Consider the following 23,066-nt stretch of genomic DNA (forward strand, 5'->3'; position numbering starts at 1 on the left):
AATAGCTTGGCTGAGCACTGCAGTGATGGAGGAGGTATTCAGATCATATAATTAAGTACATGTACTAATACCACACAGTAAAAATACTCCACTACAAGTAAAAGTCTTGCACTGAAAATATTCATTAAGTAAAAGTATATAAGTACAATCAGAAAATGTACAAGTATTAAAAGACAAATGGCCATTGATTGGTGTATTATTAATTTTTGTTATTCATGTATTAATATAAAACTAACATTTTGCTGTTGTAGTTGGTTGAGGTGGAGCTAATTTTTAAGTATGCTGTGCACAACTGCAACAAAAGATTATTTCCATTATGGTTTAATCTTATCATTTTCTCCATTAATCGACTGCTTGGTTTGGAAAAATTCTGAAAATAGTGATAAATGTCGTCAGTTACACAGGCACCAAAGTCACACCTTCACAAGGCAACCAATACAACAGCAATAAATAAATAAATTTAAATGATTCAAACTATTAGAAGGAGAAGCAGCAAATTCTCATATTTGAGAAACTGTAACCATGAAATGTTTTGGATGTACTTTGCTTTGGTTACATTCAGCTACTGATTTTCTGCACAACGCCCTTCAAAAAAACAGCAAGTTTTCCAGTGGGTTTGAGTGTACGTGTATAACACAAGAGAACAATCACTTTCAACATACAAAAGGACAATTATTTATTTAAAAAATGAGATAACGTGTGGATTCATATCATAATCATTCATTCACGCTGAAATATGAGCCGGCAGTATATCAGATATGAAGGACTGCTCTGTAACTGGCAGCAGCAGCAGGTCGATCAGAGTTCATCCTTTGCCTGAAAAACAAACATAAACATGAATATTCACTATGAACTTGCATGAAACAAACAAGTCGATTGGAAAATTGTGTTAAAGCTCCCACAACTCTAACAGGCGTTTTCACTTCTGTTGCCTGATCAGACCTCTGCTCAGGGCTGTGCGGATGCATGCAAACTAACCCTGAATGACATCTCTCACACTCTCCTGGTAGCTGTGTTGCACCCGTTGGGGCCGGACAATTTCCGCCATTATCATTCAGCGTGGAGAGTTTGGTGACATCACATAATTTCCTGCCTTCAGCCTGACTAGAGGTCTAATCAGCCAGAGTAACTGAAAACACCTGTGTGAGCATGCAGGGTCTTTTCCAGATCATTATGTTCAACTCGCATTCATTTGGGCAGGTGCAGTGGCACTTTCCAGACACTAGAGGGAGTCTATCATTGCAAGCAATGCAGGCTTGTGATTTCGGAAACAGCAGCAACCCTGCAGAACACTAAGCAACAGCTCTCTGCTGGGGTAATCCTGCAAACTGAGGTGAAGTGAAACAACACAGAGTCACTCTGATGAGAGGGAAACTTGGTGGTGTCCCTTACCCTCGTCCTGTGGCAGAAACATGGGAACATGTCGTCACCGGGCTGCTCTACAAGCTCCATGCCTTCACGAATCTTGGGCTCTGTGACCTGCAGTTTGGCATACTCCTAAAAGAAGAGCGTTGAAGTTACAGAGAGAATTTCATCCAAAGTCACATCAGTCAGGTCATATAGAGCCATATGACCCCCTGTAGTGCTGATTATACATTATGTAGTACTTCAAGTTTTTCAATACATCAATTTATATATTTTCTGCAACTGCTGAAATGTTACCTGGAAAAGTTTGTAGTAGTAACAAAATATTTTGTCTCCCATTAGATGATTGCGGGCAAACTGCTGACCCGCCAGTGCAATTTTATGAACCTGAAAGAGAGGAAGAAACGTGGTTATTTTTTAATCACAGGCAGGAGAATATTCCCTCCATTTTGAAGCTCTTCATTGCTAAAGAGGACTTTACAGTCATCACATGCTGTGGCATTTACTGCCGAACGTAACAGCCACAATCATGACTGTCATCACCTCTTCATCGTGATCACGAGCCCACTGGATCTTTTCCAGCAGGTCTCCGAGGTCCGCCCTGATGGGGATGTAGTGCTCCCACGGCCGCAGCTCGTTGTAGAAATGCTCGTAGTAGCTCGAATCCTGCTTTAACACCACGCTGTCTCCTGCCAAGAGGTAAGGCAGTCGATACGCCGCCACAGTGCCGTCAATGTTTATCTGGTACTTGTACTGGTGATGGACATGGAATAGAAATAATTATGAGCTGAATTTCTTCAAAATCACCTCCTGAAACCTGCTCGGTAATGTCAGGTAGAATAAAATGAAAACCAATAAGGCCTAAGAGTGAGTCTTGGCACACTTTGGCTGATCAACGTGTGTGTTCATGCCTCAGTTTAACACAAGCAGCAGACATAAAGCTACATGAGCATCTCATTGGATATTTGTTGTTTGTTTTTGGCAACCCAGATAATGTACATTCATCTGGTCTGGGTCTTTACTGTCCTCAGCAGACGCTGGTTTACTTTGGTCTTCTGCTCTTCTGTGCTCAGCAAGCGCTCAGCTTGTCTGAGCTTGTTTGCCAAAAATGCCATTCTGTGGCTGTAAATCAATTAGCTAAGAGCTCCAAACTGCTGCAGTTACATGTTAACTCTGACTGGCTCTGGCAGTACGAGCATCTCTCTTCCATTACTTGGTATTATTCATTTCAAAGTTATCAGAAAAATATCACCTCGTGCACAGATGCATAATATAATCCATTTTTTGCATGCAAGAGATTTTACATAACAATAAAATCAATAAACTCACTTTGAAAAAGTCAAAGAAGGACACATGTTTGACGAGCGGCCCATAGAGGCTCTCATCATGTTTGAAGAAGAAGAAGTTGGTGAAGGCAGCATCGATCATACTGGGGTGAGCCCTCGAAAGCTTGACCAGCTCCAGGCGCTCCTGACGGCTGTCCCGGCCCCTCCAGAAGGCTGTGGAGTTCTTCTCTGGCCACGCTGGCCCCGTGTTGGCCTGCACTGACATCATGTCCAGACTTACTCTGTTCATTGGATGCACAGCATGTTGGCAACATTATTAATCTCAGCATCTGTCAAAGTTATGGACTCATATGCACAGATGATGACACTCAGAATCATCAGGTGGACAGAAAGACAGCAATCATCACCTCACAGTCATGCAAATGTACTTTAGCTTAATCAAGAGTTACAGATGCACAGCCATACCTTCCCATGGTCTCAAGGACAGACTCAGTCAGGTCATAGGTGGGCATGACGATATCTCTGGTATTGTTAGAGCCACACCAGGAAAAGATAGGATGAATCCTCTCAGTGGGTTTCCTCTTCTCCAGCGGCCAGTCACCCAGGTTAACGAAAAACTCCATATCAGGGAGCCGCACCTGGGCCAGACCGCAGAGAGGGAAAATAATGTCACGCAACAGAAGAACAGTGCTGTCTGCTCTCGCCTGCAAACTCCTGACCATGTTGTGCTTTCTTGAAGACCTTCTTGTGAATCCCTCTTAAGCTTCATAACCTCCCAGTGAAAGGTTAAATGCAATATGGAAGTGGAAACATTCTGAATTTCCCTCCCCTAGTTTTCTAAAAACAAGTGACAAAGCAAACTTTTTGAAACTGCTTCAGGAGTGCACAGATGTTCATGAGGAGCTTACCTTTCTGGAGAGTGACAGGAGGATGGAATCCATAAAGATTCTGAAACCTACGTGCTCTCCGAACGTTTTAACGTGGACCTACAGAGAATAAAAAGAAGTAAAAACATCACAGGAGTTCGGGCATTAAATTTTGTGCGAAACTGTGAGCTCCACTTGCTGATGAAGATCATGTGATGAGGTTGAAAGCTCTGGCAAACTGGTGTTTCCGGGGTTAAGAACAGAATTTCATGCATATTACAGAAGTTATTTCACAGTTGAATGTGTTCATTCACAATTTATAACTACCAAAATTTGTGTGTTTTGGGGGTTTTAAACAGGTCGTACTTTGTAAGTGAACACTCAACCTGCCACAAAAGCAGAAAGTGTAAATCACAGCGGGACTATAAATCATTAATTACTACATGTTCCCATGTAATGCTAGCACTGTGACTTTAGGCGTATCGCTGTCACAGGAACCTGGATTGACGTCCACAGTGGTATTTTGAGAAGACTGTACCCTTGAACACCTGGTTCACAGACTGTTCTTACAGGTGTGTCACATAGCTCCAGGCTCTCCTGGCCGACTTGACTTTATTACACGGCCCTAATTACTTTTCAGACAAGAGAAATACTACACTTTATTACTATACTACCCCTTTGGTGATGATGGTATTTGAAAGAGGAACCAGGGAATTTTTGTAAAATTAATGCTTCTGTTCCATCAGGCTGATACTTATTCCTGATTTCATAGGTGGGACGTACCTTGTTGTCTTTAACAGTGTAGTGGCAAAGGCTTTGTCTTTGTCCAAAGCGCTGCGGGATCTCCTGAGCGTTGCGATCTGGGTCGACACTAGTGTAGAAGGCCAGGTCCTTGTCTATCTGGGAGAAGGACTGAGGACAGTGCATGTGGGCTTCCCATACAGAACCACTCAGCTGGGGACAGTCGCAGCCCTCATGGTAGACTGGGCCTGTAGAGGAAAACGTCATTAAGATCCTTCTCTTTCACCTGCTGTAAACTATCTATCAGCTACTGCAGTCTGGATTGTGTTCTACCTTTGAGAACGAATGGTGACTTAGCAACATGCTTGTCCTTGAGCAGAACGTGGACATGAATGTCTGTGTAGGTGGCGTACATTCTGTAGCGCACCAGGAAGGAGCCATCCTGACGATCCAGGATCTGCACCCAAATCCTGGTGAAGTGCTCCACTGGAGACACAATCTTCACCTCAAAGGTCTTCTCACCGGGTGACGTAGTTAAACTGTGACAGAGAGCACATGGAGAATGTGGAGAATTTATACACTTTCAAAAGGTCTCCAGACATTAGTACTAAAACAAATGAAGCTTTCTGAAGATAATTATGTATTTTAAATTTTACCATAATAATTATTCCAACAGTAATTTGACAGTTGCTTAAATGTCATATTTTACTTCTAAATACAATTAGATACAATTATGAATGGTCGTTTTTTAAGGATTACAAGCATTTAATTATTGAACACAGAGAATGTACATTTCCTTTCATTGAATGTGATACACGCCCAAATATTTTACATTAAAGACTCTTGATGAAGATAATAAATGTCCACTGCAGGGACCAAACCCTGACATATTAGTTGCTGGATACCATCAGTTTAAACCAGGGGTGGGAAACATCTGGCCTTGGAGGGCATGTGTGGCCGTTTGATCCCGCCTGTGAGGCAATTCATATATATATATATATATATATATAAAAAAATTTAATTGCTCTTGATAGGACCTGGTTTCAGTGTAGTTTGGGGGAATGGAAAATCTGATTAGAATGAATGTGAACACCAGAAAACAAAGCTTAAAGCTGACAGTCTGCTCTTTAACCTAATATTTTGACCGAATGTGCCAAAACAATTAAAAGTAGGGTATTTCCCTAATACCTTCTGACTGCATGATAATGAAATATAACAAGTCACGCTCTAAAAACAGGATGTCTGTTGTTGCTGATATAATTTCATGCCTTCTTGGCATTGGCGAGCTGTGATAGACTCTCTCGAGTACCAGACAACAATAATGTAGTTTTTGTTGTCGGCATGAATGGAGGCGAGAAAGTGATATCTATCTTGAGAACCAAAGCATGTGTGAAAATTACACCCAGTGAGGAACCACACACAGAGCGGGATGTCTTCATTGGGCCCATGGGAGCCTTTTGATGAAAGGGGTGACTGGAGGTCGTCTAACTCATTTTCCCCGAGGCGCAAACTTTCCTGTCTGCTCTCTCACTATTGACCAGTTTAAAATTTCAACGTGACTGAAAAGGTTTACTACGTTGTCCCGTCTTTGTACTCACGCAGTCCTCGGGTGCAAACAGAAACACAGCAACAGTGCTGTGCCTCTGCAAATTTAGAAGGAGGTTGTGTTTACACCTGAGTGGCATTTTGGAATCAGGACGTCTGGAAAAGAACCACACTGACCCAAATATTCCTAGAAATTACACGAGAATCAGTGGGGGTGTGTTACATTTGAGGACCTTCATATCTCGGTGGGAAAACCAGACTTGTGGCCTTTAAAACTTGACAGACTCTTACTATTAATTGACTATGACTGTTTTCGTAGAGAAAAACGTAGACAAAAGCAAACCTCCATGGGGGCTGCGTTTTTGCTAATTGGAAAGTTGTTCAGCAATGACAGAGGTACAGTTTTTACTCTTTATCACATCCTGTATTTTTTATTAAATGAATAGAAACACTATCCTCAGGCACAATCACTTATTTACACAAATAAAACATATTATAGAACTTACTTTCATTCATATAAAAAATATATTTACTTAGACAACTTGAGAAACTCCACAAACGGATACTACGTGATGCACTTAAAAGCAGCATTTCTCGCCACTTGCATTTCACAGGTTGTTGCGACGTAATGGCTTTAACAAAGGCGATGAGCAGGCCCGGGCTGCTGTACTCACTTTCTCCCGGAACTGTCCACCGCCTGGATGTAGAAAAACCGAGCTGGGAGGACAATGTTCGACTCCAGTCCAGGTCCCCATACTAAAGTTTTTGCAGCGCTGGGTACCGAGTCTGCCCGAGCCCCTGAGAGTTCATGTCTGAACACATCCAGGCAGAGGAGCAGCAGCGACCACGAAAATAGTCCAAGAGACATAATGCTAACTGTCCTTTAACGTTAGCCGTTACTTTTCTCCCTTCAGGGGTTCACTGCCCAAACTTGCCATTGTTGGTATAAAAATGTCAAAAACATCAAGACGGCTAATAGAAGTCTGTAACGTTAGAAATAACCTTAGTTCGTCCTGTTTCCAGTCGGCGTACCACCTTTCAGCGGCGGCACTGCTAACGGCGTATACATGGCTAACTTACGCGTATAATTTTATTATTTAATTACGCCTTCGGTGATGTTACAGTTACCGTTAGCTAGCTCCAAATTCCTTGTAAGTTACAGTTAAGTAAAGTATGTGCCGGAGGGGGCGGGAGAAGCACGCGCGATGTAGCGGTCTGATTGGTTGACACTCTTGGAAATCTGGGTTTGATTGGTTGAATGAGTAATCGAGTCCCGAGCTGGTCTGAATGTGATTGCACAGAAATCCGGAAGTTTGTGCCTTGGGTACATGCTGGGCATGATGCTGGGTGAATGGGACGAGATCGTGAATGTGGTTTATTCTAGTTTTTTTCAGTGGCCTGTTTTGTGTTGAATGAACGGAAGCGTGGAAATGTATGGAGTGATTTGATTAAAATAAAAGATGCACAGAATCGAAACCCTCCCATTCTCACTGTTCTACATCGTTCCAGTGGTAGATTCTATTAAGAAATGAAGTCATGCATTGAAAACGTTACGTACTTACTACGTAAATGACGTTATTGTTCAATGCAGAAACATTTAGTAATACACTGTTTAATTTTTACTAGTGTGCTGCATTCACGTGTTAGTATATTGGCTCTCAACTATGTGGGTAGATGCAAAATAATCTTTGAAAAATATATGCAGAATTGTGATATGACATTTGAAATGTAGGAAAAATTGTGGTAATATTTTGTGAAATACATTTTTGGTGGGAAATAATTTGCTGACTGTAAGCCTCTCCCTTTGATAAACCTAATATGTTACACCAGAAGGGTTAAATTAGTCTAAACTTACTGTAATAATAATAAAATCTGTTAATCATTGAGAACCAGTGATGCGCCAAACAAGCAACAGCAGCTGATTCTGGTGAAGTTCCAATGAAGCAGAGCTCTCAGCTGTGTACATCAATCAATGTTTATTTCAGTTTGTTTTTGCATCAACATATTTTCAGTTCTTTTTTTGTCAAGTAATTTCTATTACACTAGTATAATATCAATAAGAACAAAAAGTGGTAGAATCCATTTAAATAAGACAAACTTTGCTGCCATCATTGAGAAAACCAGAGAAATGCATTTTCAGGATACTACAGTGTGAAGAACTACAGAGTTCCAGTGATTTAGACAGAGCCAGAATACCAGATACAGTACCAGCAGTAACAGGTACAACATATACAGAGAAAAATATCCCAAGAATGTCTTCATCTTTTGTTTTTTGTTTCACCGTTCTCCCAAGATTGAACTGTACAGTTAATATAAAAACCAAAAACATACTAACAAAACACCCTGTCAGTAGAAGTCAGATTTTTTTTATTTTTAATTTCTTTTGGTTTTGTCTTCTGTGTTTTTTGTGTGTTTTCTCTGCCACCAAAAGAACTGCACTGAACACAAATCTCATTGACGGTACAGATAGGAGAGAAATTGATATATTTTTTTTAACGTTTAAGACACCTCTTTGAATCAAATTACGTGGAATTCCTGAAATCCACATACCACTGCTTCAGGATTTCAGGTGAGTTTGGTGAAAACCAATGGGTTTGAAGGCCATTTAGACTGAAGGAACGCCTTAGCAGCCTGACAGGAAGCAGGCAGAAATGACAAGCGATGCAGACGGATTCACCTGTGTCTGATATTTTTAGGTTTTCAGTGTATGTGTCGCTGTGCATATTTTACGTGGGACTGACGTCAACATGACGAAGGCGAAATTGTGTTAATGCTCGTGTGCATAAAGGCCCGATGTGCGCGAGATGGATATCAATAATCCTCTGTTTGGTTTTTCTGATCAATTCAAAGTACAGACAAATACACAAGTACAAAATATCCTCCTCAGTTAATGCTGTTTGCCTGTGTCATGTGGCTACCCATTGACATGTACAACACAATCACAATATGATACACAACCATGTATCATGAAACATTTGTTGTTTTTAACATACAAGAGCCTTCAGTTGAGAGGCCATCACCATCAAATATAGGACTGCGACAAGAGGATATCATAGTCATCAAGAACAATATTGAAGGAAAAAAAGAACATATTTGCCTTCAGCTGAAATCGTTGCGAATGTTTTACACATGTACATAAGATCTTCACTGACTCACATCTGAACATCACTGAGAAAAATACTGTTACTCCTCCTGAACCGTCTGTCGATCGCGATTACATGGATGTGACTCCGGCTCTCCTCCTCCTCCTCACAAAGACACTGACAATCATTAGAAGTATTGTTTGTGGTCACGGGAAGGTGAAAACGCTCAAATAACTGCTAAAAGACTGAGGTGGAGAGAGATGGGAGGGTGTCATTCATTTCTGATTGCTTTGGTAGAGAAAGAGGCCCGTTATTTAACATTGTGGCGCTCTTTCTCTCTCTCACACTCACACATACACACACTCACACACACACACACACACACACACACGCACACAACCTAATGGCTCACTAAAACTTGTACATCTGACAAAGGCAGCTAAAAGACTCAAATGGTGAACCAGCGACAACCAAAAAATAAATACATAAATAAATAAAAACACCCTCATATATATTTATATATAGTCTTTTTTCATAGAGAAAACTGACTCATTTGACTTTGACAAACGCCCTCTATGGCCAACTCCAGGTACTACGTCTCACCTGTTCTGATCAAGCAGGAAACAAACGAGGACTACCACAATTAGCTCTTTGTTAGTTAGTTTACAGTAAGTGGATTCACTCACCTTGTTTTTTTATGGCACGTGAATAGTACAGGTTCATTCTATAGATATAAACACACTGTGTCCAGAATCTGCCTTTCAGCCTTCGCGTACACCTCACACCAATCTGCTCTGTATTTACTCAACTGTAGTTGGGGAGTGAGATATTCCTCATCGTTTAATGCTTTTGTAAGTAGCAGCAGCCGAGAAGTGGAATTAGTGTGTTTAGACTGTGCAGAGGAAGTGTAAATACGACTGATTTGTGTTTGCGCTGTGCAGCCAAAGATATTTGGTAAGAATACAGTTTTAGCATTATTTAAAGTGTGTGTTGAGAAAGCTAACTAGGTGTGTCTATATTGTGGCAAGTAATACTTACTGAGACTAAGAAAAAAAAATTAAATGAAACAAAAACAGGAAAATTTAAAAAAAAAAAAAAGGGAAAGGAACGCAAGTTTTGGCTTAATAGCAATGCAGGTATACATTTCCCTTTTTATATATAGTTTTTTTGTCAGTATTTCAAAAAATATAAAGTATTTCATAGTCTCTGTTGTTGGCGTACATTATTAAATAAAACTTTTTGTTTTTGTATCTCCGTTGTTAAAGTAGCATGCTGCTTTTTAATATGGCAGTTGGATATTTTAATAGTCATCCATTTCTGTTTCATGCATTTCTTGTTGTTTTTTTTAACTTTTGAGTATCTACACAGTGAGGTCCAGAAAACCCAACCACACACCCACACACACACACACACACAAACACACATTCAAGCATACGCGCACACACACCCCAACACACACAGACAGCCTTGTTGGATATTTCCAGTTCCATCTTCAGTCCTTCAAAAGCCGCCGCTCTCCTTCTCTCCTCATCACCCCGTCCAGACGAGGACGTAGCCCGTCGTGGTCCTCCATCAGTGTGACAGTGCCGTACATATAGCCAGTCCAGAAGCCGCAAAAGACAAAGTCACTCTTGAGTCTTAATTGCTCTCCTGTGAGTGAAAGTCCCTGTTCCGGCATTAAGCTCCCAGCAGTCCGAGGGCAGCCTCCGCCCTCTGCCCTCCGCCCTCCACCCTCCGCCCTGCTATTAGAACTGGTACCACTTCTTGTCCTTGCACTTCAGCATCAGCTGTAAAAAGAAGACGTCACACAGTGTTGAATAGACATTGTTATTTCCTGTAAGGAGCACATTTCTTTGGAATGACGACACACTTTAATAAATAAAGTGTGAATAAATAAATGACATCATGGCGGAGAATTGGCTATAATATGAGGTCATCTTTCAGGAAGTGTCAACACAAGTATGACATTACTAACTTCACTGTGTGTGCGAATGAGGTCAAGGGAATGGAGAACAATGGAGCGTGTTGTTTTCTTTTTCCATCATCAGTGGGGTATTTCTTTCATTTTTCTATGTAACTATAATATAATGTAAGTAACAAACAAACAAATTCTTATTTAAAACATTTACATTCATTCTATAATATTTCCAAGAGCTAATATGAGCAAAAATTATTCATGCATTTTTTTCAGTTCATCATATCTTAATGTTATTTTAAGTTTACAACATCATTCGTGAACAAATTCTTTAACTTACAAAAGACTGAATTAAATTATCCAACGTTTCTCTTTTATCATAAACTTGGTGGTTTTTTGTTGATAAATCTTAAATTTATAATAATCTTAATATAAATATGAGTAATATAATAATGTTGATTTCACCTCGTGAGCGTGTTTGGAGAAGGTCTCTGCACTGGTCATCATTAGAGCCGTTCGCTCCTCCAGCTCCCCCAGCCTTTGACCTCTTTCATCCAAAGCAATGCGGGCCCTCGCCAGGTCACCCACCACTCCGCTAGCAGCCACCTTCATGCCCTCCACTCCCGCCTGCCCGGGGATGTGCTGGGCCAGACTCCGAGAAGCCTTCCCAGCTGCTGCCTCACCAACTGTCGACAGCATCCAGGAAAAAGAGATGAGAAAACGATCAGAGGCAGAGAAGGGTTAATATCATGGATATGATGCATTTTTAGCCCTCAATAGTTGTACAGTGCCTTCTAAATACTGATTAATTACATGTGTCATTTTTAGGTGGATTAGTACACACTAGAATGAAACCATATAAAGAATAGATAAAAAACACACAGAGCTCCTCTCTGTCGAAAGTATTGGCATTTCCTCCAAAGAAGCCCTTCAGGAAGCCTCTGTTCTGGGCTTCTGGTGTTTCTATTGGTGTGAACAGCTCCCCAAGCATCTCCTGAAACCAATGAAAGAAACAGAAGTCTCAGCAATTAACACAGATTTCCTATAAAACTTCTTTCCAATCCTTCACCTCAGATGTACTGCAGATATTTGTTGATCACACATTCATCATCACTGAGGTCAAAGTGCCAAGTTTTCATCACTTTCTCTTCCCTTTCTGTAAAAACAGCCATATCGTCCAAACATATAATTGTATGATAGTATTTGGCCGTAGCACACTGACAACTTTTCCTCAGTGTCTGAGGAGAACCAGACCATAATCTGTGTACCTACTGTTGCCTGTAGGTGGCACTATGGCAGCGTCTTGTGACAAACTCTGCTGACATCTGTGGAGGCTCTTAAGCATAAACACATCTTGGAATAGGAAGATGCTCATGTCTATACACACACACACACACACGCATTGCAGTGCTGACCTGCAGGTTGTCACACATCTCCTGGCTGTACGTAATTCTCTGGATCTCCGTCGGGGAGCTGAGATACAGAGCCTGCCCCCCGTTTGTGAAGCAAAAGGTTCTTGCAATGCGCATGTCTGTCAGAGGCAGGTAATTGATATCCATCAGTGGTCTTAGACTGGGCAAACTGTGAGCAGAGTGAGAAGAACAAAGGACACATTAGACAAGAAAAACTGGACCCAGCAAAGAAAAGCACACGTCAGCACCGAATATGACTACAGAGAAAAGAATAATCATGATAATCGAATCAACAAGTAGTTTCTCGTATGTTAGCATTTGACACTGCCTTTAATCTTGCAATGTACCTTTTACAACTAAAAAAAAAAAAACCCTTTAATGTACACACACATCACATTCCTACACAGACTGTAGTTACATGACATGCAGATTATTTCTGCATTGAAAACATTGTTGCCTGTAGCCAGACGTGTAATTGAGGAACAGAGACCAGTTAGTCACAGTGTGTTCAGATTAAATATGAAGCACTTTGTTTAATGCATCAGTGCAGAGACTCTAAACGCAAAGCATCAATATCGCACTCTTAGCCGGGTTAATTGTCAAGACCAGGGCTGTGATATCAATTATTATACCATTAATTGTACATCCCTGGTCTAAGACAAAGCATGAGCAGCAGAAAAATACATCTGATTTACAATATGATGGTAATTTCTGGTAAAAACAGATGAGACCTTGCTTGATATTTGTGCACCGACTTAACAAAACATGTACTGCAAGTGCTTGAGGTTCTACCTGAGCGTCATGACGTGTCCGTTAGCACAGAAGCAGGCCAGGCACACACTGTTACACACAGATACCACGTCGGCTCGCAGTACAAAGGACGACTCTGTGATGTTGTGGACAAAGAGGCAAGACTGGGACGGCATCAAGAATACTTTGGCCTGCCTCTCAGAGCACACCACAGCCAGATGCCCCTCTCCGCAGGTGTCCTGAGAGGATGATGGAGAGAAGTGGACCAGCTTGCGCTTCCGCGGTCTGTCGGGGTCCTCGGGAGCGTTGGCGTCCCGCCAAACCTCGTAGGGGCTCTGAATGAGCGCTCCCATGCAGTCCAAGAAGCCAAAGCGCAACACTGAGCCCTTCAGCATCAGAATTGCTCCTGTGAGTCAGCAGAGGGAAGAGCGAAGGCGAAATGAACATTTCTAAAGCTAAAAGTTAAATGCAAAAAAGTAGAGGAAATGAAATCAAAGCATCTGCACACAAGACTGCACTAACACCAAAATTTCTTATTGAAGCTCTGATCAAACAGAGGACTAATTAACGGCCTCTTTTTATCGTCATCAACCCGATTAACTGAACTTTACATGTAAAGTGAAGTGAGACTGAGCTCGTCAGTGTGAATGCTTGATTTGCTGTGAAACACATATTCACAGTTCGGAGCCTCGTATAACCTGTTGGCTGCTAAGCAATCCATTATTTACACATACACTGACATTTTTCTCAAACATAACATTCACCCCAGAAGGAACACTCTCCACAGGAGCACACTGAGAACACCGAAGAAGAGTTCAACAAGACTCGCTTTCCTGTTTATCAATATTTCCTTGGAACTGAAATTGTGACCTTCGAATAATGAGCTTGCTCTCGTACGTTCAGTCTCAAGGGAACGACTGCTGCTTGAAAAGGCCTGATCTGGGTCTAATGATGTTCTTAGCAGGAGACCCTCTTCCTCATAAAGCAGGGTGTGGCGTGGTAATGCATGTGTGAGTGGCTCCGTTTTGTTAAGTCAGAGTGCAGACACAATGGGGCTGCACAAGCTACCCTTGTTCTTGTGTGCAGAAGGAAGTTAATGCAAAGTCATGCATGAAAAACGCCCTTCCAAGTTCTCCATGACAACAAATTTCCCTGTAATTGAAACAAATCAGGTTTTAGAAGCCCTTAATTACAAATAAGACTTCACACAGTGCACTGAACTGCCGACAGAAAGAGTTAGCGACTAGCCAATGAACAAAGCCAAGCATTTAGCAGCTAAAGACCCAAAAGTTGGTATAAGCTTTGTCATCTGGAAAAATACTTAAAGTTTAACAAATGCAGTCTGGACATTTTGCACTCATAAACCCGATCACAGTTTGGAGTTGAGCCAGCAGTTCAGAGAGGCTATTCCAAATTGTGGTTTCATAATAAATGGTAAAACAACAGGGGAAATGGAGGACATACAGTGCGGTCCCTTTCTTCTATTTTCATCCAGCACATTCAAACACTGGAAATCCACATTAGGCTTTTTGTCTGTCATGCGGAGCATAAAACCCATTATCACAGCTTCAAAGCCACAGGTGAGAGGAGAAATTCAATAAACAGATGCACTCTGAATTGAGAAACCGCTGAATAGGTTTATGGCTTGATCGTGGTGCTGAGTGAATACTTTCAAAATGATGATAAAATGAAAATAATGATGAACCTGATATAATCTTCTTCTGTTGGTCTTAGTGTCTCATCGTTTGGTTCATTATGTCTTTGTCTTGAATTTGTCGCTGGGAAGGCTGAAAGCAGTTTTAAGCCCTTCAGTAGACTAATTAAAGAGATTCTGGGATGCACAGCGGATTTTCTATTAGAACAATTCTGTTCTATTATGACTTATCTGTCTTATTTTAGAGTTTTGGCCATTGTATCTTTCTGTTATGAAAAACTGTAATCTGTGAACATGGTGCCTCACTAAGTAACAATCAGTCAAAAGGCAGGTCCAACTGGGACTTACCACTGGGGCCAATGGTCACAGGTTCCTCCATCCTCTCCTCCTGGTCGGTGGGAATGGACATTGGGATGAGCAAGACCACGCCTAAGCTGGTGCCCACCCACAGACATGGGGTGGGCACAGCGTCACTCTTGCGCCCGTAGGACTCTCCCAGCTGCAGAGTGGTGATAGCCTCTTTGGTGTCCCGGTCAATGCTGGACACACTGGAGCTGCGAGAACGGCTGAAGGAGTTTTCACGACTCTCTGTCGCAGCAGCCGCCAAACAGGGAAGAGCGGCACGAGCAAAAAAGATGCAAGAGGGGGGAAGACATGAAGCAATGGCAAGAGGAAGAGGAGAAAGAGGACAGAGGAAAGAGAAAGGTTGGAAGGGAACAGCAATGTGGTGGACAAAGAAGACAGAATGGTGGTGTGAGAGGACGAGCAGTTAAAAAGAAAAGAGTACATACAGCAGTAAGGAGGAGAGTGATACGGAGCGCAGAAAACAAATATTTTAAAGGCCAAATATGGTTAATCTGCTGACTGTATGCAATGTAAAACACTGGAACAAGTAGGAAAATGCCACTGAAGAGATGTGAAACACTGAGAAGCAAAATGATTGATCATTACAAAGAGACAACAGGACAGAAACATATTTTCATTCCAGACCTGCACAGGTACACACACACACACACACACACACACACACACACACACACACACACACACACACACACACACACACACACCTCTGTGTACTGGTTTTCATTCACCTCAGCAGCCCCGTGACACACACAAGAAGGCGCACACAAACACACACTCACTGGCAGGTGCACCAAATTCAAAAACTCCTTTAACTCTGTTTGAGTGCTGCCCATTCAGGTCCTCCATTGTGTACTTAAAGCCTCCATCATAAAAGTATTTCTGTATTGCTGCGTTTCTGAATTATTCAGAGCCAGGCAATGTGCAGAACTGCGTTCCCAGCCTAATGCTACACAGAGTGCAGACTTTATGTAACAACGACGACAGATGGGTGCAAAGGCTGTCAGGCTGAAATGAATACAGTTTTGACAGATGTTCAATGTATGCCATTTTCAGGAAAATTTTCAAGGCGTTATGAGAACCAAAATTGCACCATATATGGGGGGCTTGGGGGATACACAGTGTACTGTATGATAGAATGTACGCTGCCTGCAAAACCCACACTGTACACTGCTATAAAGATGGCATCACCCCACTCCTACACCTCCAGACATGAGCGACTGGTGCTCGGCATGTTTTAGACGAAACAGGGCCACAGGACGGACTGACATACTGACTGACGGACGTATAATAATCAGCAGGACAGCAGTTGATGGGTTTGTGGCCGAAGCCCCCTTACCTCTCTCGCTCCAGCAGTAGGGGGCGCTGGTGTGGTGCTCATCGTGGGAGTACATAGTGACTCCGTGTAACTGCTGAAGCATTGCCCTCCTGGATGCATAACCTACTCATGCCCCACAACATGAACCCCATATAACAAACCACACCCCGACATGCCCCAGAGAAACACACAAGAGCAGCCGCCCAGCAAAAAAAAAAACCCCAAAAAACAGACATGACGGACAGATGAACAGAAGTACCAGAGAGTGAGAGAAAGAGAGAAAGATGCAGCTGAGTGTGGAGGGATTGCTTCAGATATATACAGAGACAGAGAGCGCGACTGAAAAAGAGGCCGCTCGTCTGTGTTTCCGGTGGCCACACAACCTCTACTCGCTTATCCACCTGCCCTCCAAACCCTTTTTCAGCACCGTCTGTTCAACTAATCGCTGTTAGCAAGAGTAGCAGTTTTCTATGCTTCTAATGCTATGAATGACTCGGATACAGCTTCCCTACACGCAGTCTAGTGAAGAGCTACTGTATAGCACTGCTGTAAATAAATAAAGCAGACAACCAAAAATCTGATACCACTTTCTTTGATGCTGCTGCAAGTGCAAAAACCTTTGGAGTGGGTCCCAGTTTACAGATGGGTCCTAGATTACAAAACTGGTACAAGGAGACCAATGCAGAACCAATTTGATACAGAACGGACATGACAACGCCTGCACAAACGGTGCTATAAAGGCAGGGATGCCAAGAAGGAAAATTGTGGTTGTTGGCAGTCTTTTCTCTTGTTTACCACAGTATCAGAGCAGTTTCAACATAGTGGATATTTTAAGTCCAGATTCTGGTATCGTGACAACACTGCACGATGTCACAGCCACAAAGACAAAATAGCCTGTTGCTGTGTGTCTGGGTAGCAGCAGCTCGGTTTTGCCTTGTGTCGCTGGAGTGTGTTTACGCTGTGTGACAGGGCCTGTGGGGTGCTGGCTAATGAAAGTCAGGCACAGTGGTGCTCTGACAGGACACAGGGACCCCTGGGGGGCCCTTACAGGGAGCTAGAGGCAGGCGAGGCAGTGTCAGGGAGGTGATAAGGGAAGGCAGACAATCTGAAGCGGTGAGACAGACAAAGTGCCAGATTGATAGAGAGGTACATGCACAAACAGCCACACACAGTGTCGAGAGACGAGGACAGACACCTGGAGACGACGCTTAACTCCTTTTTAATTCAGATGTACCACTGGGTATATCTAAGGTTTAGCTTTAATACCAATAAGCACATACAAACAGATGTATCAGACAGGGTTTCTAGGATTTAGCTGTGTGCTTAATTGGGAATTAAGAAAACTCTGACCTCAAAATGTAACTTTTGAAAAATTATGATAAGTTAGTTAATTATTGCAGAGACCCAACAGGGACATATTTTATCACAAAGCCATGAATTAACAGGCCCACTGCTTCTACATTTGGTTTTACCTCTCAGTCAAACATGGACGTAGGTGTGTGTGTATGTGGACCAGAGCGACATTTGAAAGCCTCTTCAGCATCTGGCCAGTTAATCACTGAGTCACCTCAGCTCTGTGCTACGGTGAGGAAGAACATATTCTATTACTGCCTCCTGTTCTTGAGCAATTTCTGATATTATGGGATGCTGTAATATGTGTATTGCACTTAAATTAAGGGTTACACCCTGTTACACTCTTCAATATTTAATAGGTGTGCTGCCTAACCAAGATGGGAGGTATGGAAATGTTTACTGTACACTGAGTCTGGCTTCCCCTGCCATTTCCCTCCTCTGTCTCCTCTCCTGGCATGCAGGCCTCATTATCATCGGCCTCATCTCTCGCACTGCTTGTTGACCTTTAATTATTCCAGTGATCCTGCTGGCTCTTCACTGTGGTAACCCAGTGCAACTGATAAACAACAGTGCCAAAGGTAGAAAACAGATATAGAATAGTCAACGGTCCACAGAGAAAAGCAACTGTTCACGCATAATAAACCCACGTTAAAGCCGCTGCAGACTATACTCAATTTATCAATGAATTTCTTCCTTATCAAATTCCTCTCTTAGTGAGTTATGCATCTAATTCATGGTTTAGAAAAATCATATTAAAAACCCGTACTGAGTGTTTAAATCAAAACACAGCAACAAATGAAGCCTAACAGTTTCTTCTGTATGTTCCATCATATCAGGACGCACTGCTACAGCTTCCAAGCAAACAGTATGTTGCTAAAAACAGTGCCACAGTCTCCTCAAGGACAGGAGAACGTTTGATTCAGAACAAATGTGTCAAAGAATGTGAAACATGGACAGGGAAATCTGCCCACAAGCAACGATATCGTACAGTGTATCTTCAATATTGCAAGTGGCACGCGGCTAGTACAACATTAATTACACTCCACAGCATGGAAGTGATGGAAATGTGCTCAAAAAACTTCACAGCAAGCTGCCTTTTAGATTATGCAACAGGCTGTTGTGTCCAGATTGGAAAAGATTTATCCAATGACATCCAAATGAGTGATTAGACAGACTCATCAGAATGTCAACAGCCAAAGCTGCACTCGCTGTGTATAGACAGCAAAATAACTATGCAGAAGTACAACAGAGGAGATGATGACATTGAAATTGCTCTGAGACAGATGATGACATGTTTCTTTAGTGTCAGACAAACACTCAGAGGTTTTTTTTGTTAAAGTGTGCTCACTGCTATACAAATGTAACACTGCAGTCAGGATTGAAAAAAATTAAACTTCATTTTTATAATTAAAAAATACATCTTCACTGCTGAATTTCTGAGAATGACTTTTCGAATAAAGTTTGTGTTTTGTGATCATTTGACACAATTATCATGGTCATACTAATGTTGCCCTAACCCGTACTGCTCATCTTATCTTCCATGCCAACAGATTACAGTGGCATGCTAATACAATCCTATGCTGAGGATAAAGCACAGTTACTCAATCAGTAAGTAATAAGTCTGGTGGCCTTGCAGGTCCATCCATCTCTCTCTGCCTGTATGAGACATTCTCTCTGTTGGTTACTTGAAATATCAAGCTGCTAAATGTGTTAAATCCTAATTCAAAGATTCATGTTAAATAGCTCAAAAAGTCTGTCGAACAGTTTCCTATAGATATTTTTAGAGGTTATAGATGCATTGAATTAACAGTGGAAAAGAGCAATTTCCACCATCGTCTGCATCGCTTTGGTTGATAATGCAGATGTAGCTCCAGCAGTGGCTTTAATAAAACATTCAGCTTATGCTAATGAAAAACTGCTTCCCTCTCGGCTCTCCAGGTCACTGTTGTATAATGAGGTCGATGAAGATGGCAGCGTGAATCTAATTGCAGAATTGGTGTAAAGGGGTCAACTGAGACACAACAAGCAGCACTGCACCTATCCTGTTTATTTCTGGCATCAATACTTCATCAGCCTATTTGTTAAAAGCCTCTAAGCTTTGTGCAATAATAACAAATGAGTGTTGGCCCAAAATAAAAATCTGTATAACTGTATGGCACAGCACGGATGTGGAGAGAATGTGATTTAAGGACATGCTCCTTCTTTTAACTTCCAAGATTTGCAACCATTGTGTGTTACTGTTTGTCTGATGTGCGTGCAGAGGTGGAGACAGTAACCATGACATTTAGGGAACTGTCACAGTGTTGAGTTTCCTATGGAGAGATTAGCCCGTCGTGAACTGATGGAGGCTTTCTGTTTATACGACAAAGCCCCCCGACTAAAAGCAAACACAGACTTGGACCATGAGTGAGTGACATGCACAGCCCGAGCTTTGCATAGCTGTTTACTGTGTACATGTAGGATGCACCAGCACTATGTGAGGGCAATGCTGGTCGTTCAAAAAGCCAATCATCATGTCTGTCACTTTTTATGGATTTTCTACTTCTGAAACCTGCAGTCTCTTCAGCCTGTGTTCACCGCCCCCAAATCAGCAACGTGAATCACTGTAAAGGCTTAAAGTGCAGCTAGGTTCAGCTCACAGACAGGACAAGGGACATTTCCCTTTGGTGTTTTCCACTTTAACAAAATATCTAGCTCTGAAGGGCAAGAGAGAGAGAAATAAACTGTCCAACACGACAAGAGAACGTCAGGAGTCCCGTTGAGATGAGAGGATGTCTCATCTTTGCGAGTGGGAGGATGTTGTTTATTAAAAATCAATCAACGGCCTGCATTGGCATCTTGATGTCTGTCGTCTGGCAGTGACAGACTAAGTGCAAGATTTCTTACAAACTGTGTAATTAAATGTTGATGCACAGTGCCAATGGAGGCCATTTTTCTGTGTCAGTTCTGAGGTCAATATTTCCAAATTACGCTGTTGGAGTGTCATTTTGAGTCTGCACTTGACAGCACATTCTTTAATCTGCTTTTTGTTTTTACTTTGGCTGTCACTTGTTGTGTAAGGAGACGGCAAAATATACCCAACGACAAGCCAAAAACACAAACCATGCTTCTTATAAAATAGTAATCAAGTCTTCAAGGATGGGCCAATGTATTATTTGTTGAAAATCAGGAAGATGTTTTATCAAGGCCTTCACAGGCCGTTTGGTTTAATTCAACTGATCAGGTGATAACACAGAGAGAGAGAGTAGCTACAAAACCACTGAAACATGTATTGGCATTGCACACACACATAGACACAGAAACACACCCACAAATGCTCACATTTCCTGTCTATCACACACAAAGGCGTATTACACACACACGCGTGCGCGCGCAAACACACAGCCTGCTGGGTGAATCCATTTTTAGATGGTGCAGGTCAATGTCAGGGTGTGAATAAAAGGAGTTCAAATGGAAGAAAATAAATGTCAGATTTGTCAGTGAGAATGTCAAAATGCCAGGGTGCAAATCATGCTCGAATGGTTGCCTGTACGACTTATTCCCGTATTTTATCTGTGTGCACACTGAAAGGGGCTATTTGAGAAAAAAAACAAAAGTCTCATGAATTTGAAGAAAGTTGGGACGTGTGGCCACACTGCATAAACCTCAGCTGAGCTCCGTTACCTAGTTTAAAAAAAAAAAAAAATCTATTTATGAGAAGAAAAAAAAAAGGCATAAATGTTTATTTAATAAAAAAATATTGCGAGATTCACCGCTAACGCATCAGTGCTGCTTTTAAAGTTAAATACAATTGTAATTTTGCAGAGAAAAACAACAACAAAGGAATAAAGGCACTGGAGAAGCAAAGATCAATTGGTTAAAACATGTTTCAGAAATATTGCACCAACCTTCAGGCCACGGTCGACACAAACCACAGTATTAAGGGACACAATGCAAGGAATGTTCCTTGCATTCAAGAGAAGCAGAACCTGTCGTCCAAATGTTGGAAGGTGATGCTAATGCAAGCTGCAGAGTTAAATACAAACACTGCTAAAAAACTACACATGAAGAAACAGTTGCTGTCATCATGTGCATCTGGCAACGCTGATCAGCTGTTACCTTTGTCTATCTTTTAAAAGCTATGTTCATATACAACTAATTAGCAGTGACTTTTTATTTTGGAGGATATGAACAAACTCACCATTCGCTAAACCCTACACCCTGTATTTACTGTAGCTCTGCTGACGACTTGTCACTTGTAACTTTTGAGTCTGACAAAAATGACAACAGTCGCTGGCAGCTGCAGTCAATCCAATCAAGCTAATGTTAGCTCAGTGTGATGGTTGTAAAATATAAAAAATACTGCTCTCTAAAAAAAAAATACTACTCTGGTTACAGAGGTTAACATGAAAATCTAAATAAATGGAGACGGGACATGTCCAATGGAATTGCCCACATTGTCCAAACTCTGATGATTGCAGGTATTGCTCTTGCTACAGCACCACACAGGCTACATAGCTTCAATGTGTAGAGACTGCAGTGCCCAGTTATGGCTGCGAAGCTATCACTGCTTGGGGGAAGGGTTTAGTGAAAAGTTGAAAAGTCAATTAAGAAATGTTTATACTGAACCTGTCAGCAACCTTGTTGCTGTCAGTTGCCGTACAATATCTGCTCCTGGCAAAAAAAGCATGACTTCAGTTTTTATGCTGCTAACTTGCATTAGCTTTCGCTTGCCTTGTGTTAATTATGCATCAGGCCTTAATCCACTTACCCTGGGGTGAGAGGATGGCATGCACTTGTTGGGAGGGAGGGTATGTTAAAGAGGTTTAGGGATGGGGGTTGGGAAGACAAGCACACACCTTCAGTGTGGGACACAGGCAAAGAGATCTCCATGCAAGCAGCGGACTGGGCCTTGCGGAAGGGCGGTCGGCCAGGGCCTCTGCGGGTAAGCCGTGGCCCCTCAGGACCCATCGGGACGCGAGGCTTCCCCGCCGAGCACGGCTGGGAGGTGGGGCTAGTGCAATGTCCATTGACATGATCTGTAACAACGGCAAAGCATTAGCAAACAATACAAAGAGGGAAATAAAACTTTCAAACATATTCTAAACCACTGCTGCAATATCCATCTTTATAAATTATTTCGTGTAATGAAGAGCAATGAAATCTTGTTTAATCACGAAATCTTCAAATGAGGGGAGAGAATTTTACTTATTTATCATGCGGTTTTATCTGTTTCAGGCCAACAAATGGAGTTTTCTCACCCTATTTGGAGACTTTTCCATCAAAATAGAAATTAGACTTAATACTTCAACTCAGTATCACACTACATAACCTATGAAGATGGATATTTTTTCAGTGTAAGAGGAGCAAGCCAATGTTGAAAATCAGGTTGTTGAAAATAAAGATGGCAGTGAGGGAGAAAGGGAAAGGCAGAGT

The 23,066-nt window shown here is 41.9% G+C and overlaps 2 protein-coding genes across 11 annotated transcripts in view; both read right to left on the reverse strand.

Moving 5' to 3' along the window:
* Window positions 1-654: 654 nt before the first annotated feature.
* On the reverse strand, window positions 655-6,992 carry poglut2 (protein O-glucosyltransferase 2). Its single transcript, XM_076746276.1, has 10 exons — window positions 6,478-6,992; window positions 4,592-4,797; window positions 4,301-4,506; window positions 3,560-3,637; window positions 3,117-3,289; window positions 2,695-2,932; window positions 1,909-2,118; window positions 1,663-1,752; window positions 1,393-1,497; window positions 655-816 (listed from the first exon to the last, which is right to left on the reverse strand). The coding sequence occupies exons 1-10, from the start codon at window positions 6,669-6,671 to the stop codon at window positions 799-801; spliced, it is 1,518 nt and encodes a 505-aa protein (XP_076602391.1). The 5' UTR covers window positions 6,672-6,992; the 3' UTR covers window positions 655-798.
* Window positions 6,993-8,225: 1,233 nt separating this feature from the next.
* Window positions 8,226-23,066, reverse strand: part of stxbp5l (syntaxin binding protein 5L) — a 125,135-nt gene continuing 110,294 nt past the window's right edge. For 5 of the 10 annotated variants that reach the window (XM_076746270.1, XM_076746267.1, XM_076746269.1 and 2 more), the window contains 8 exons: window positions 22,490-22,669; window positions 16,320-16,421; window positions 14,966-15,205; window positions 13,006-13,369; window positions 12,217-12,382; window positions 11,684-11,795; window positions 11,267-11,487; window positions 8,226-10,673 (listed from right to left, as the gene is read on the reverse strand). In XM_076746270.1, the coding sequence (XP_076602385.1) occupies window positions 10,632-10,673; window positions 11,267-11,487; window positions 11,684-11,795; window positions 12,217-12,382; window positions 13,006-13,369; window positions 14,966-15,205; window positions 16,320-16,421; window positions 22,490-22,669 (1,427 nt within the window). In that variant the 3' untranslated portion in view covers window positions 8,226-10,631. The remainder of the gene's footprint in view (window positions 10,674-11,266; window positions 11,488-11,683; window positions 11,796-12,216; window positions 12,383-13,005; window positions 13,370-14,965; window positions 15,206-16,319; window positions 16,422-22,489; window positions 22,670-23,066) is intronic. The other 5 variants (XM_076746272.1, XM_076746271.1, XM_076746268.1 and 2 more) reach the window with 2 other exon arrangements.

This window comes from Chaetodon auriga, chromosome 13, assembly GCF_051107435.1.
Source record: "Chaetodon auriga isolate fChaAug3 chromosome 13, fChaAug3.hap1, whole genome shotgun sequence".
NCBI lineage: Eukaryota > Metazoa > Chordata > Actinopteri > Chaetodontiformes > Chaetodontidae > Chaetodon > Chaetodon auriga.

Bases quoted from the DNA above. Each gene is read 5' to 3' on its own strand.
- poglut2 (XM_076746276.1), bottom strand. From the start codon at position 6,671: ATGTCTCTTGGACTATTTTCGTGGTCGCTGCTGCTCCTCTGCCTGGAT. The intron at 3,290-3,559 runs GTAAGCTCCTCA...GGTCTGGCCCAG, and splicing joins TCCTGTCACTCTCCAGAAAG to GTGCGGCTCCCTGATATGGA. The intron at 2,933-3,116 runs GTATGGCTGTGC...TCCAATGAACAG, and splicing joins GTCCTTGAGACCATGGGAAG to AGTAAGTCTGGACATGATGT.